The sequence below is a fragment of the Styela clava genome, chromosome 15 (assembly GCF_964204865.1).
Source record: "Styela clava chromosome 15, kaStyClav1.hap1.2, whole genome shotgun sequence".
Taxonomy (NCBI): domain Eukaryota; kingdom Metazoa; phylum Chordata; class Ascidiacea; order Stolidobranchia; family Styelidae; genus Styela; species Styela clava.
This window is the reverse complement of record NC_135264.1, coordinates 11,354,039-11,368,675: the sequence shown is the minus strand read 5'-3', so window position 1 is coordinate 11,368,675 and position 14,637 is coordinate 11,354,039. Positions and strand designations below refer to the sequence as shown.

Sequence of the window (14,637 nt, the reverse complement as noted above, 5' to 3'; positions counted from 1 at the left end):
AGTCAGAATAATCTATCAGAAAACTATGAATGCACAGCTGACTTCCCGCCAAAGTAATTGAAGTTACGAAGCAGCGCTGCACGGAGTGAGAATGACACAATCCGATTCTGAAATTTGTTTTGGTAACTTTTTTGTTTAAGGGAAATTCAGCTTTGTTTGAACAGTGTTGACCTTTTATTTGTATTTTTGGTTATATATAATCTAATAATTTATGTATGAATCAAATAATATGGTTATCATCATGTTTTTAAGAAGTGTTAGTTTTGCTGCAGTCATCGAAAATGCTTGGTAAGATTTCTCTAAAATTTTCCCTCTTTGATAAAAACTGCCCGAAAAGTTCAAAAAATAGTTGTTTTGAAAGGGCTACAAATATGTATACAAAAAATACCAAAAACCGTTACTAAATACCCATGCAATATTACTGTACTTAATAGTAAGAGTAAAAACTTTAGAGACATATCCGGATTTTGTCAGTTTATGCTCTTCAATAGGGCTGCAAATTTATTTTTGATTCATGCTTTAACATAGGTTACCACCTCTCCACGAAGAAAAACGATCGGGATTATAATGGACCTTCCCCCGAGCATTGACTTCCTTGTTTACTACGTGACATTGGCCAATCAGCAAGATGCAAAAAGTGACGTAACAATGATCCCTTTACGCATCCGCTCAGACAACTTTCTCACTTCGACAGATTTTCAGGCGTGGTCGTAAACATTACCTCGTTTTCGCGTTTTCAAACTCTATTCGTTAATTTTCAGTTGTGTTTCGGAAATTTAAATATAAATCAGATAACTCAATGGTCACTTCGGGCCGTATTCTGAAAAGCAACTTGAGCACCCAGTCGAACTTGACTTGGACGTGAGTCGGACTTCACGTCTTCATAGGAGTTTTAATTTCACTGCGGTAATAAAAAATTAGTGTAGAAATAGATGTGATAGACTAGGCTAAAATTCGTTACCGGCACTTTTAAAAAACAGATTGTTGTATGCGACTTTGGTCGATTCTGTTCTCAACAACTTCTGAATTTTTTTGTATAGGATGCAAGGTAAAACAAGGTGACTTTGGCCTAAGTTGCACTGAAGAAATTTTTAGGGATGTAAGTTTCGAACATTTCATTTCTGATGTTCATGGCCATCATATTGGAACTATGGAATGAATTGGACCATCTTTTTGCAGTATTTTGGAGTTTTGAGCCATGCTCTACAAAGTGGTGGTCTTGAAATTCTGAATTTCATAATATTAAAAATTTTAGCTGGACTTAGGCCCATTCTGTTCTTAACTTCTACAGTCCTAAGTCCAGCTAAAATTTTTATTATTGAGAAATTCAGGATTTCAAGACCACCACTTTGTAGAGCATGGCTCAAAACTCAAAATATTGAAAAAAGTGGATTTTGCAAAAATGTGATTTAGGCCCCTTCTGTTCTCATCCGGCGATATATTATTATCATGACGAACAATACATCCTAGTCTAACTTCTCCGGACAAAACATTATACAAGCATTTGATGCGGAGAATACATTCTAAATATAGAATTGAATTCATTTACGAAACCACAAAAGACCATGTGAGTTGGGAAAATGTACTATGAAGCATTCAAAAATATTCTAACTTCATCATTTGAGACTGAACGTGCTTTTCCAAGTTTTGAATCATTTTCAGATGAAATCAGGAATCTCGATTCTGTTTATGTGCCAATATCACTAGAAATAAATGAATCTATTTTTAAATTTTCAGCGTATGTACGGAATATTTCTAAAATTTATTGATTTAAATAATTCTCGATCTGGACATTTTTTATTCAGAGAGAGAGAGAGTGAGATTTATTGCCACAAAAACAAAATCAACACTAATATAAACAATAATAGATATTAATACAATGGAGAAAATATTTCATCAGTAATAAACAGCGATTGATTATTGTTTTGTGCGGGTCGGTGTGCAGGACCGATTAAGGTCATCTAGGCTCCCGACCCTTGTGTAAATGCTGTATATAGGGTTATCATGGCATAATATAGTACCATGGGTAAATGCAAATGGGATTAAATAAAATATATATAAGATAAAGAAATGAGTGAATGAGTCGGCAATTTAAAGTTATTATTATTAAAGTTATCAAAGGGCAATTTAGGATTTTGAGAGGTCATGTACCGATGTAACCGATCATGTCCAATGGAAGAATTAAAACAGTCAAAGATTTAAAAAAAGCTTTTTTTTTATTGGACACAGACCGAGATCAAAAATTGAAAGATAGGGACAAGAAAATATTATCATCACAGATTCAGTAATGGAGTGCATGACGTAAAAGTATCATTTGACTCCTTTTGGCACCTTAATTAGTTCACATGAAGAAGCAGGGGGAAAATAATAACAATCGATGAATATTGTTTAATTGCTACCAGCATTCATAAGTATTTATACATACTTGAATAAGGATTCGAATATTTATGTATTATCCACAATTAAATATACAGTCCAGAAATTCAGTCCATTCAGTCCAGAAATCCAACCAAATCTCTTGCGTTCTCTCTTTTCGATTTCCCACGACACCATTGGGATGTTATTGTGTGTTCGTTTATTCGCGCCAAAATCACAAAAATGAATACAGGTAGATATAATATGGTCGAGGGGCCGTAGGTTGCCGACCCCCGCCCGAATAACCGAAATTCCAAATCGTCGTTGTCACGCACCAATGCATATGTCAATCATATCCGGGGAAAGAAACAAATGTTTTGCAACGTGTCTATCCTTGTATTTCCCCTGAGGGGGCGTACCAAGCGGTGACCTGTGCAGAAGTGACGCTTTGTGACAGTAAATGTAGAAGTACGGTACCCCCACAAACCTAGAGTTCGTACAATGTCAATTTATAGTTGTACAGTAATTTACAAGAGATATGAATGTAGGATAGTTAGCAAATAAGTAATGTGTTTGATGTTTTATACGTGAAAAAACTTCTGTCATCAGACATCATTTGTCATAGTTCTGTAGATAACTGGATAATGTCAGAATGTCTCTTAAAGCAATTGACTAAATTTGGTTGATGTTTCGTAGTCATTTTATTTATTCAACTTTTTTCATTCCCTTGCTTGAAAAATATTTGATTGAAAGTGAGTTATTGCTGTATTGTGAATACATGAGTCAGTCAGTGTTACTGCTACCAATTTTCTAGCTAACAATAGCAAGCCATCAAGATTTTCATTGGCTGTATGGTAAAATTGATGACAAGTGTGAAATGTCTCTCCGTGACAATTCTGCAATTATGGATTGCTGTACCTGGTTCAGTGATTATATACGATACAGCTATTATATAAAAAAAAAACTTTTTAACTGAATATCCTCCATTTTACCAGATTCATAAATTAATATTTTGGTGTTTCCATATTTTGATATTCAAATTGAATCTGTATATAAACTTTGTATCTGTAAATATTGGAAGAATCATGCGCAATATATTAAGTATTTTTCTATATACATGTGCAATAATTGTGCTTGTAAATTCCGCACCTGCTCCCACTAAGAAGACTCCTCCACCTCCACCCGAGAAAAATGAAGGCCCACAAGAAATCGTAGAAGACAAAGAAGCATCACCGGTAATTAAATTTTTTTGATTTAACTTTGAAACATTATATTGCATCTGTATTTGGCAGTGTTGGGGAGGCATGAGTCATTTTCTCGACTTGAGTTAAAAACTCAAGTCACCACTTTCCTGGGAATTAAAAGTGACTCGAATCACCTAAATGAAATGATATGAATTCATAATCAAATGACGGCAAGTGAGGTATTCGACTGTTATTCAACTCGAGACTTACGTGAATCACTACTCGGCTTGATGACCTGGTTTATTGACTTCTCTCAAACACTGGTACACATTTTTGTTAATGCTAAAAATTTTCAGTCCAAAAAATATATAATGTTTTATCTATTACATTGGTGATCTTTTATGAATTTCATGAGAAATACACTCAGTTTTTTAATGGTGCCTCAGCAGCCTCACACATATTTTTAGGCAACAGATGGTAATAGGTGGTTTAAATGTTTTTTTGACATCTTTAGCTGTATCAGATACCAAGTTTTGAACCACTTGTTTATGCTAAATTTATCACAAAGAATTCAATTTCAAATGTTCTGATATATTTCTCTGAAATATCATATTATTGAATGGTTATGAAATCTCTGTATTATTTGCTAGAGTTATTCGAAGTGAGTTACATGCTAACGCCCATCATTGTCTTTTCAACAATAATTTACTTGCATAATACTTGAAGTCACTTTCAATAAATTGACATTTGCATTTCTTATTCAAACATATGAGAACCCTTTGGCAATCATTGGTATATTTATTTAGCTTATAATTTATTGATTTACCATCTGTGACATTTTTATTATTTATTGAACCTCGTGTTCAATGCGATAATTCCGCATATGTTGCGAAATCCAAAATAATCTTATCTATATGCCTGTGTTTAGAACTTATTACCAAATATGAACAAATATGTTAAAAATAATGTTAAGAGAGAAGGTCGCTGATAAATAGGACATTTAGTTCATTATAGTTGTTTATGTGCACAAAACTATCTCAAATATCGCATTGAAAAAATGTATCGTACATATATTATAGTAATTTCATTTTAATAAAGTAAAGTGTTTTTCAATGCATAATAATGATTTATTTATTATCGAAGTAAATACATCATCAGTTTAAAAAGTTCAGGAGCCTCTGTCATATACCATACACTTTGGAAATTTGTTTGACCATATTTGCTAATGATCAGTATTATATTTTTTAAATTACTAATAATTATTCATAACCTTGATTAATGAGCCTTATAATATATTCAATGAAAAGGCTGTTATTATAGAAATGAATCTCTCTTCAGCAGTAGGCTCGTAAATAAATCCCTAATGGCTCAGAGAAACTGTCTTAGTATGTGTAGACTATTTATAAGTGTGACAGACTTCCTGTATTTGTTTATCACCATATGGTCCTAAATTTAGTAAGAGATATTTTGAAATAGAGTCTATTTCTAATAGTTATTATTAATAAATTTGTAATCTAATCACATTTGCGATGCAGAGAAATGTTTTGTATGCCATTCAAGTACTTAGGATTTACAACGATGGCTTAATCATAAGGCGAACCACAGCCTCCCATCCGATTGCCAGTTCATGTCGGACATGGGATTAGTTGCTAGATATTTGTTTCAGATGCATAAACTTGATGGTGGATGAAGCCATGTTTTTTTACATTTCACTAATTAATGTCATATCTCTTCTCTCTTAATATGGTAATTTATAATTTACAGAGCACTGGACTTTATTACGATCAATATCTCCAAAAAATTGTAAAACTTCTCGAGAGCGATGAAAGTTTCCGCAAAACAATGGAGACTGCAAACTTTGATGACATCAAGGTGATAATATATTAAGCTTAATCGTATCTGAACTACTAAAAAAGCCTACTACTAAAAAAACCTATTTAAGCTAGAATTGTATATCATTCATGCCTGATTAAGTGAGATTCAATTTTACCAAAATCCTTTGATTTATGCTTTTTAGGATGGTAAATTAAGCACAGAAATTTACAAAATTCCACGAGAGATTCGTGATAAATTGGATATGGCTAAAAAAGAAGAAATCACAAGGTTACGAAAGATTCTCCATGCTAAAATGGAAGTTGAAAAAGGTAAAGTTGATATTATGAAAATGGCTTCTGTTGTAAGACAATTTTATCTGATTTTGTGAAGAATGATATACCGGTACTTCATATTTTGCATGCTCCCGAACAATTCAAAATACACGTTATCAAAATTTTACTCTATAAAAATAAAGTATGAAGTACTTACCATGGTAAACGGGTAATTTACAATAGTGTCATAATAGTGTTTTCTGACGAATTTTTATCGTCATTATTTCTGAACGTTATGCTTATGTCATCACATCTCCAATCATGTTATATTTGTGCCCAAAATTTTTCATTTTGCTTATATTAAACAAACAAAATGTTTTCTTTAGTGTTATTGTATCAACATTTATTCCTTATTTTTCTGTTCACTTTTTTGTGGCTTTATATTACTCACAAAATTTTGTTTTTAATGCTAATTATAGAAAATACTTCATTAAATTGAAAATAATTTCAGTCTTCAATGCCTCAGGCTTATAATTAAATTCATTTTCATTTTATTAATGTATTATTCTCCTTAATTTGACAGGTAGAAAAGTGAGCAACAGTGCCTACCTGAAACAAATTGCAAATCATTTAGATGGAGCAAACCCCCATAGTTTTGAAGCGCAAGATTTAACAAATTTGATAAAATCGGTATGATTTGACTTATTTCAATTATTATCCATACATACCGGTAGTTGCAAAAGACCTTGGCATTTCAATGGTGGTTTTTTAACTTTGCTCAGAACTTTCAAATGAGTGTGTGTGTCACCTTGCTTTGATTGAAATCTCTCAAAAAATCTCAATTTTTGAATCTGTATAATGTTCCTTAACATTACAAAGGGGTCGGGAATTACATATTAAAATAGTTTGTTAATCTGTTAAAGCGTTAACAATTTTGTAATTTAATTTCGAATATTCAAGTATTTCAAACTAAATATTTGGGACATTTCTCTATACTCGAATATAACGTGGCTTTGTGGCTGTTATTGATTGAGTAAAGTTTGCATATTGTCTGTTATAATAATATCACCTGTTGTTTTACTTATTAATACATCCGCTATTATTCAGCGTCATTTTCATAGGATTCCTTATTATCAACACGTCATCATTGTAGTATCGTAGACTTATCATCTATTAATAATTTTAATGATGTCATATAAGCATGTAGTTAGAATGATGCAAAATGATCAATATGTAGGCCTATATTGATCTGATTACTCAGAAGAAGCGATTAAGAATAAAAGTGAACTTGAAAATGCTATTTATTGATTAAAACCTTTGGAACTCCTTTCTCAATTTAAAATATATATTGGTAATGTTCTGGTTTCTGATCAGTCCGTTTTATTGGAAATATTTATTTTAAAATGTTAATAAAAACTGTCAATAAATTAGTAAATACCTATAACATATTCGGTAGTTATTAGGTTATATTGGGATTTGATAATTCTGACTCCAGTACATGGTCATTGGTCAGTTTATCTATTCTATTATTCCAAGTTATTTTAGTTTTTCGCTCGACTTAACACTTGAGTTCAAATATGTGTTGAGTGTTGCTATATTTTCATATCCATATTTGATATGTATCGTAACATTCGTAAGTGCTTCTTCTCACAAGTAGGGAAATGTTGTTATATTCGAGATAATAATTTGAAAACAGCCCTGTACTGCCTTCTGTACCATTTCAAATATTTTTTTAAGTGCACATTTTAACTGTTGCATAGGCTACCAAAGATCTGGAAAATTTCGATGAAGAACGTCATAAAGACTTTAAAAGATATGAAATGAATAAAGCATTAAGGCGACAAGAAAAACTTCGTCAAATGTCAGAAGAAGACAGAAAGAAAGCTGAACGAGAATATCAGGAAATGAGAAAAAAACACGAAGATCACCCAGATATGAATCATCCGGTAAGATCAGTAAAAACTCACTGAATCACCATCAAGTTTTAGTAATTGATTTTTTTCTAAATTTCGCTTACTCAAATTTTCATGATTTCAAGGCATAATTTGGATGAAAGTTTTCGCATTTGAAAAGTTCTGTAAAATGTAATGAATTTTAATATGATGATAAAGAGATCTTGATATATATCGGATTCACCTAATCTTTTTGATTATATGGATGTCCAATTTTTAAAATTTTTACATAGCGTCTCATTTCTACAATGAGTACCATATATAGGAAAGTCCAAAATAAAGCATTAATCTGTCAAATGAGAGCAGATATATTTTGGTTTTAAGAGAATTCACTGAAACATAGTCACACACACTCACTCAGAAGTAAGAGAGACTCATCGCTGAGCAGGGTTATATTATTAAGTCCATGCTTCTGAAAACAAATTTTTGATAAACTAATCCCATACCCGGCAAGGACTGGTAAGGGGAGGTTAGGCCTTGATTTGCCCTATGATTAAGTCGTCTTGTCGCCTTTCCTCTCCCTCGGAATAAATATGTAAATCCTAGCCCATTTACATCACATTTCAAGTCACTAAATAACCATTGTTATGTGATAGTTTGTACTAAATTTTGGGCTGCAAAGCCAGGCGTTTGTCTTGACAGTGTAGCATAACATAGGCTACACTTGCACACTGGAATCTGTAGTTTCTCTCTTGTAGGAAAAGTCTTTTGTGTACATTCTAAATTTGCAAAATACAGTAACCTGGGATTCTTTTTTATATTCATTCTAAAATATTATTAACATATTTCTTATGCAAGATAGTAGGAAATAATTTCCAACCCTGGTATTTGGCCACTTGGAAAGCTAATTTGATAGATATAATAACTGGACTCTAGTCTAACAAAATTTAGTTCGTGGCACTCAAAAAATAGCCAATTTTCAAATTTTCTGGAGGAAAATTTATTAAGATGTAAAAAGGATAGCACCACTATCTGCGTTGCCAGCGCTCCCGTAATATGTGCGCCATCTTGGTGCACATACTACGGGAGCACCGCGTTGCCTATTTATTAAATTCAAGTATAAGATTATGTCGATATGGTTTGGCATAAACATGCTTTTGCAGGGAAGCAAAGCGCAATTGGATGAAATTTGGAAAGAAAAAGACGGCTTAACTGACGAGCGTTTCGAGCCTCGTACTTTCTTCAAAATGCATGGTTAGTCGCAAAATTGAAAAATGGCGGCATGCAACATCATTACATATTTGGCAATGAGCACATTGATTGATTGTTTCTGAACTAACGTCTCAAACACATATCTTCGGATGTTGCTCGTAGCTTCTCATGTGATTTTGCACAACACACATACACATAAACTTGTTGACACATATGACATCAATCATTGGATTGGAGATATTACCTTCAAGCCTTTACAAATGAACATGTCGATTGCTTTTGCACATGAATACATACTTAATCATCCCTATTTGTGTAGAAAAATCAATTTAATTACTCGTAACCTGGATCGCATATTTGCTCGCACAAAATAAAACATAATTTTGAATGACATTCGCAGGGCAGCAAAGCCCAAATGGAGGAAGTTTGGCAAGAAGAAGATGGCCTAAAAGGACAGGAATTCCAACCTAAAACTTTTTTCAGACTGCATGGTGAGATGCCCAGCTTCTTAACTCGGAGAAAACAAACACTCGTGCTTTTTATAACTTGGTGGCCTGTGAAAAATTTATCGCGTTTTTTTGTTTCACTCCCATATTCACTCTCTCTCGATTCCTCACTCTTTCTATCGATTGTAACACATCGACTTTAGTCACTCATGATGCATGTATTCGCCACTTTCTACTTTTCTCTCGCTCGGATTTCTTGCATAAAACTAACGTGCTTCACGCCACATAAAATGATGTTGCATGCATAACGTATCATAAGAACTACCGGTATCTGCATGAGTTTATATATTATTAGTTATTTTTCGATTATACTATGTGAATTATATTTCAAGGGTATATTTAGAATTTGAATGAATTAAAAATAATTTAAAAATTACTGTTTTTTGGGTGAAAAAATATGGATTTTTGCATTGGATTTTTATCTAGAAGTCAATATTGGAAATAATATACAATACAGAATTCGATACTTTATTATCTGAGCACGACAGATATGGAAATGTCTAATATTTGTGTAAAATCTTTGTCGAAAATTTTATTAATTTATTTGCTTTGAATCATTAAGTAAAGAGTTTGTGAGTGAGTGCGGTTTCAGTCATCATATTAATCAATTGATGTGGATATTGGATTCACTCAAAAAAAAAAAATTTTGTTGAATTTTGGTTTCGATTTCATAAAATAATTTATTGTTTAAAGTTCTTTTTTATTTCATTAAGAAAAGTGAAATTTATATTGATAAATCATTACAACCATATAATTATCAAATAATATATTATTCAGATCTAAATGGTGATAATTCTTTGGATCCAATGGAACTTGAAGCTCTTTTTGAGAAAGATGTAAGTAAAAAATCTATTTTCTTTTTGGGTTTATGGAAAAAGAGCAGGCTATGGCTATTTTTGTTTCAGAATGGGCACGATCAGCCATTGTTCAATCAATCAATTCAATCCTAGATTGGTTCTCGAAACCGATTCCCAATTATGTCTTCCTCTACTATTTATATATATGGAATCACTCATTCATTCATTATTCCCAAATCGCTTGCAAATTGTATTTTGGTGTTTTCTAGGTTAGGAATTTGTATTTGTTAAGTCTATGTACTTTAACTATTTGATAGTTAGGTATTTTCATCGAACTTGGAATGGTAACAAGAAAATAATTGGCCCATAATATTTTCTTTTTCATGAGAAGTAAATCTTTCCATAGTAACAAAAATATATGATGCCGGTTATGCCTAAATTAAAATAAAAATTTATTGATTTCAAATATCTTTGCCTTTATCTTTTTCACTATAGTTAGCAAAGGTATACGATTCTGCCAATCCTGAAGATGACATGATTGAAATGGAAGCGGAACGTTCCAGAATGAGACAACACGTTATGACTGAGGTTGACTCAGATAAAAATGGTTTAATAAGTTTAGACGAATTTATGCGATATACAGATAAACCAGAATTTGAAAAACCAAATGAAGATTCATATAAAGTAAGTTGATTTTATTGTTTTCCCGTGAATAACCATTGTATGAAAAATAGTAAAAATGAAATGATATTTAGACTGTTGACCAAATGATTGATGATGATGATTTATACTCAAAAGAAGAAATGGAAGAATATAAGCAAATGATTGAAGAGCAAGAAGCTGACGTAAAAGAAAAATTAAACGAATTAAGAAAACAGGCTCAAACTGTCGTCGGCTTAAAGAGTGAAGTCTATCAACAGGAACAAAGAGTGCACGAGGTAATTAATATTTTTCTTCTCTTCGGAGGATTTCAATAGAAGTGGTTTTCTCATGACACCACTAGTGGTTGAGCGTAGTGCATGCAGGTATCTGGGTTAAAATAAGAGATGGTTAAGAAAGTGTTTGAATCAGATTGTTCGTTTATGTGAATAATGATTTGCTATATTCAAATATTTTGTAAAATTTGGGAAACATGAATTCAGAGACATTTAATCAAAAGCAAAATTAGTAGTACTATGATCTATTCAAAAATTTCATTAATTAGTTCTATGTTCAGGCAGCTAATTATATTGTCCTGTTTTCAATCGTATTACGAGTTCAACATTTCACAATTGTATATACAGAATGTTAGAATGTAAAAATGGTAACATTTTTTCAGCCATCCTGTACATCGCCAATGAAGCATATCGCAGCTTGAAATTAACCTAATAAAACCATATTGCATTGATAAAAAACTCAGCATTTAACTTTGTAATGACTAATATGAGGTTAAGTTGGCCTCTCATGTTTTAGGATCATAGAGCATTATTAAAAAGATATTTTAATAACTAGAAATATGGTTCGTGTTGTCTTGAGTATTGAAAAATATCGCAGGGTGCTGTATTCTATTTATCATTCAAGTGCTTTGTCCTCACTTAGAAGAATCTTATAAATAGTGAATAAAATCATTTACTATCTACTAACATTTTTTTCTTTGAAAAATAATAAATGATTATGATTTGTTATAGATGGGAGATAAGGCACAAGAATACCACCATGCTGAATTAGAAGAAAAGAAGGAACAGATGAAGGAAGAAGAAAAAGTTCTGCAAGAAATGCATGAAGATGTCAAGGAACAGAGCAGGGAAATATTGGAAATGAAAGAAGAATTGAGAAAGGTATGAAAAAACCTGCTTTCAACTTTTTATTTAAGATTAAGTTACAAATTTGTGATGTAATAGCAAAGAATCATGATTAAGACAATTTCGAGAGGATTTGCTCAGAGCAAGTCGTACGTGCACACTCTCGAAAATGGAGGAGATGCATCTCTGAGCAAGGTTAGCCATTGAAATGTGAAGAGTGAACATAGCAGTTTCTTCTATTCTTGAAATTTTGTTTAGGAAATAATATAATTGATAAAATCTCATCTTCGAATTACAGTATTTTAAGGACCATAAGACACTATCGAAAAATTTTTAGATTTGGTTTATATACATACATAAGGCGCATCAGGCTATGAGACGCAATGATTTTTAAATCAAAACCGTTACTGGTTTCGAATGTTGGTAATAGAGCATAAAGCCCTACCTGATCCATACATTATAGGTGTACCGGCTTAATAGGTGGCAATCGTTTTTTTGTGAAAAAAATAGGATTTAACCCTTTTTCTCCGATGGTCCAAGCGACTTTTTATACCCTTTCTAACATATCTCTTTCCACTAACCGTCACCCGAGGAAGCCGCGCGATTACCTCACCCTATCGCGTCGGGAAAAGAGAAATTTAAAGTGAACCATATAAAATAAGGTAATTTCAAGAGGCACAGGTCATCCTGGTCCAAGTCGAGTCAATGGTGTGATCCTCCCGTACACTGTCCAGTACCATATCTCGACATTTTCTTTTTCTACAATAGGTAACTCGTGAGATTACAGATGTGTGCTATCTTCGAATACTTATATAAGCTCTAACTCTACTTTACGCTGTTTCAATTCTTTTTAATAAATAGCAAGAAGTCGCTGTTGAAAAATTGGAAGAACAAAGGGAACCTGGATATCTAGAACTCCAACGAAAAGCTCAACTTTCAGAAGGAGATGAAATCAAACATATGGAAAAACAAGATATCCCCCCACCTGAGCACATGGAACCAGTACATCAACAACAACAACAAGAGCAACAATATCAACAACAACAACAAGATTTAGGACAACAACATCAGCAGCCAGTACATCAATAATGTTACTATTAGAGTATAAAAAGAGTTTATGAAATGTTATATATTTTGAGTCCAGCATTGTTGTATGCATAGAAGTTATTTTTTAGATAATATCTGAGCCAATAACATTGAGTTATATATGATAGTGCCGTACTTGATCGAGTATGAATAAGATGGGGATTTATTGTCGCCATGGTGATGATATGAGATTACATTGTGTTTAAAACATATCAGAATTTTTTTTTTGTTTATGTTGGTGTCATGTTTTATCCTGTTATTTTTGCTGACTTTGGGAGCTCGTTTTCACAAATGGCCAGCCTTGTTTACGCATGTGAACTATGCTTGGCTGAATGTGATATGTTATGTGTGTTTTTGTCTTCCCCCATGTGCTTGTCTGCCTATATTATGCAGGAAATTTTGATACAAATTCAGAAATTTACCAGTTGAAGCAGTATACCTGTTAGAAGCACGTCCTACTCGTAAAAAAATAAGTGTTCCCATTTTTAAATTTAAATCCAACCTAACAACTATAAGTAGATGACAGTTATATTTAATCGCTCAGAAATAATTCAGTTTTATCTTTAAATCCTAATTGTCGCTTGAATACTATTATTCTTGATAGAATTTGATAAAAAAGCATTGTGTTAGACTTTTTTCTTAGGAAATTTTTTTTTTGGTTGATATCCTTTTCTTTACAATTTGTAGATAGAAGAAGTTGTTTTTCATAGCGAATACCGATTACACAATCATATAATTGTAATAGAAAAAAAGGGCATTTTATCATTATCATGTTTTATTCGTAGAAAAAAAAATGCTCTTAGGAGTCCAGAGTGGCATACAAGAAGTGTCTCCTAGGATTTTATCTCTCCATTATGGGTTTGTCAGAGGATAGTTGAATTTCGTATATAAAATAGAACGCAAATTACTATTTAAGGTATTTGGATGAAAAATTGAATATTTCAACTCTGAAATTTACTAAAACGGCGTTTTTGAATTATTGAAAACTAAAAATTTTCTCACTTTTCAATTGTTATAAAAAAATTCGTGGTTTTTTTAATAATAATTGCAGTTTATTTTGGCACACTGACTTTATTACATCATTGTGTCACCATCATTTTTGATTGAGTCAGAAATGGCTTAAACAATTGTTAACCATACACCCTAGAAATATTTAAAAGTGCCCATGTTGAAACTACACTTTCCCATGCTGGACAAAACTATTACGCTTTGCATTATTCTATTGTTGGTTAGTCTGAATTGCACAAATGAATGAAGTGTTGCAGATATTTGAAATATATTAAAATGTTATTGTCAAATAAAGACTGCTTTTTCTAAAAAAAGATTTGAAAGGGGGAATGTATCTTCGTTAGCTGTATATAAAGGTGTAGTAAAATGAAGCAAACCTGGTTAAGATATATTGAGAACTGGCTTCAAAACAGTTTCGATTGAAATAGGTATGACCCTACTTATTATGATTGTTGGTAGAAAATTTTTGAAATACCTTGTTTTAATTAGTCTTCGGCTATATCATGGTGGTTCCGGCCCAGGCCCATGTGGCCCGCGTTGCATTCGGAGGGTAATCAAAATATCGTATTTTAAATTTATTCTCATAAAATAAGTCAGAAAAATCGTTTGACATATTGTTGTTATATCACTATTGCAACTCAATTGACTAGTATGATGTGATGGGCAGTCTAAATTGTTACCTGGACCTTCTATCGTTTTGGTCAGGAATATATATATGCAAACAATGAT

General features: G+C 32.3%; 1 protein-coding gene across 2 annotated transcripts; it reads left to right on the top strand.

Moving 5' to 3' along the window:
• Positions 1-3,335: 3,335 nt before the first annotated feature.
• LOC120333801 (nucleobindin-2-like) lies at positions 3,336-14,202 on the top strand. 2 transcript variants are annotated; one of them, XM_039401178.2, is made up of 11 exons: positions 3,336-3,590; positions 5,304-5,411; positions 5,557-5,683; positions 6,210-6,316; positions 7,387-7,572; positions 9,131-9,221; positions 10,014-10,072; positions 10,529-10,717; positions 10,789-10,971; positions 11,701-11,850; positions 12,676-14,202. In XM_039401178.2, exons 1-11 carry the CDS (start codon positions 3,441-3,443, stop codon positions 12,901-12,903), a joined length of 1,578 nt encoding a protein of 525 aa, XP_039257112.2. In that variant the 5' UTR covers positions 3,336-3,440; the 3' UTR covers positions 12,904-14,202. The 2 variants fall into 2 exon arrangements, with proteins under 2 accessions (XP_039257112.2, XP_039257113.2); XM_039401179.2 differs by lacking the exon at positions 9,131-9,221 and adding an exon at positions 8,682-8,772.
• The last annotated feature ends 435 nt before the right edge of the window (positions 14,203-14,637 follow it).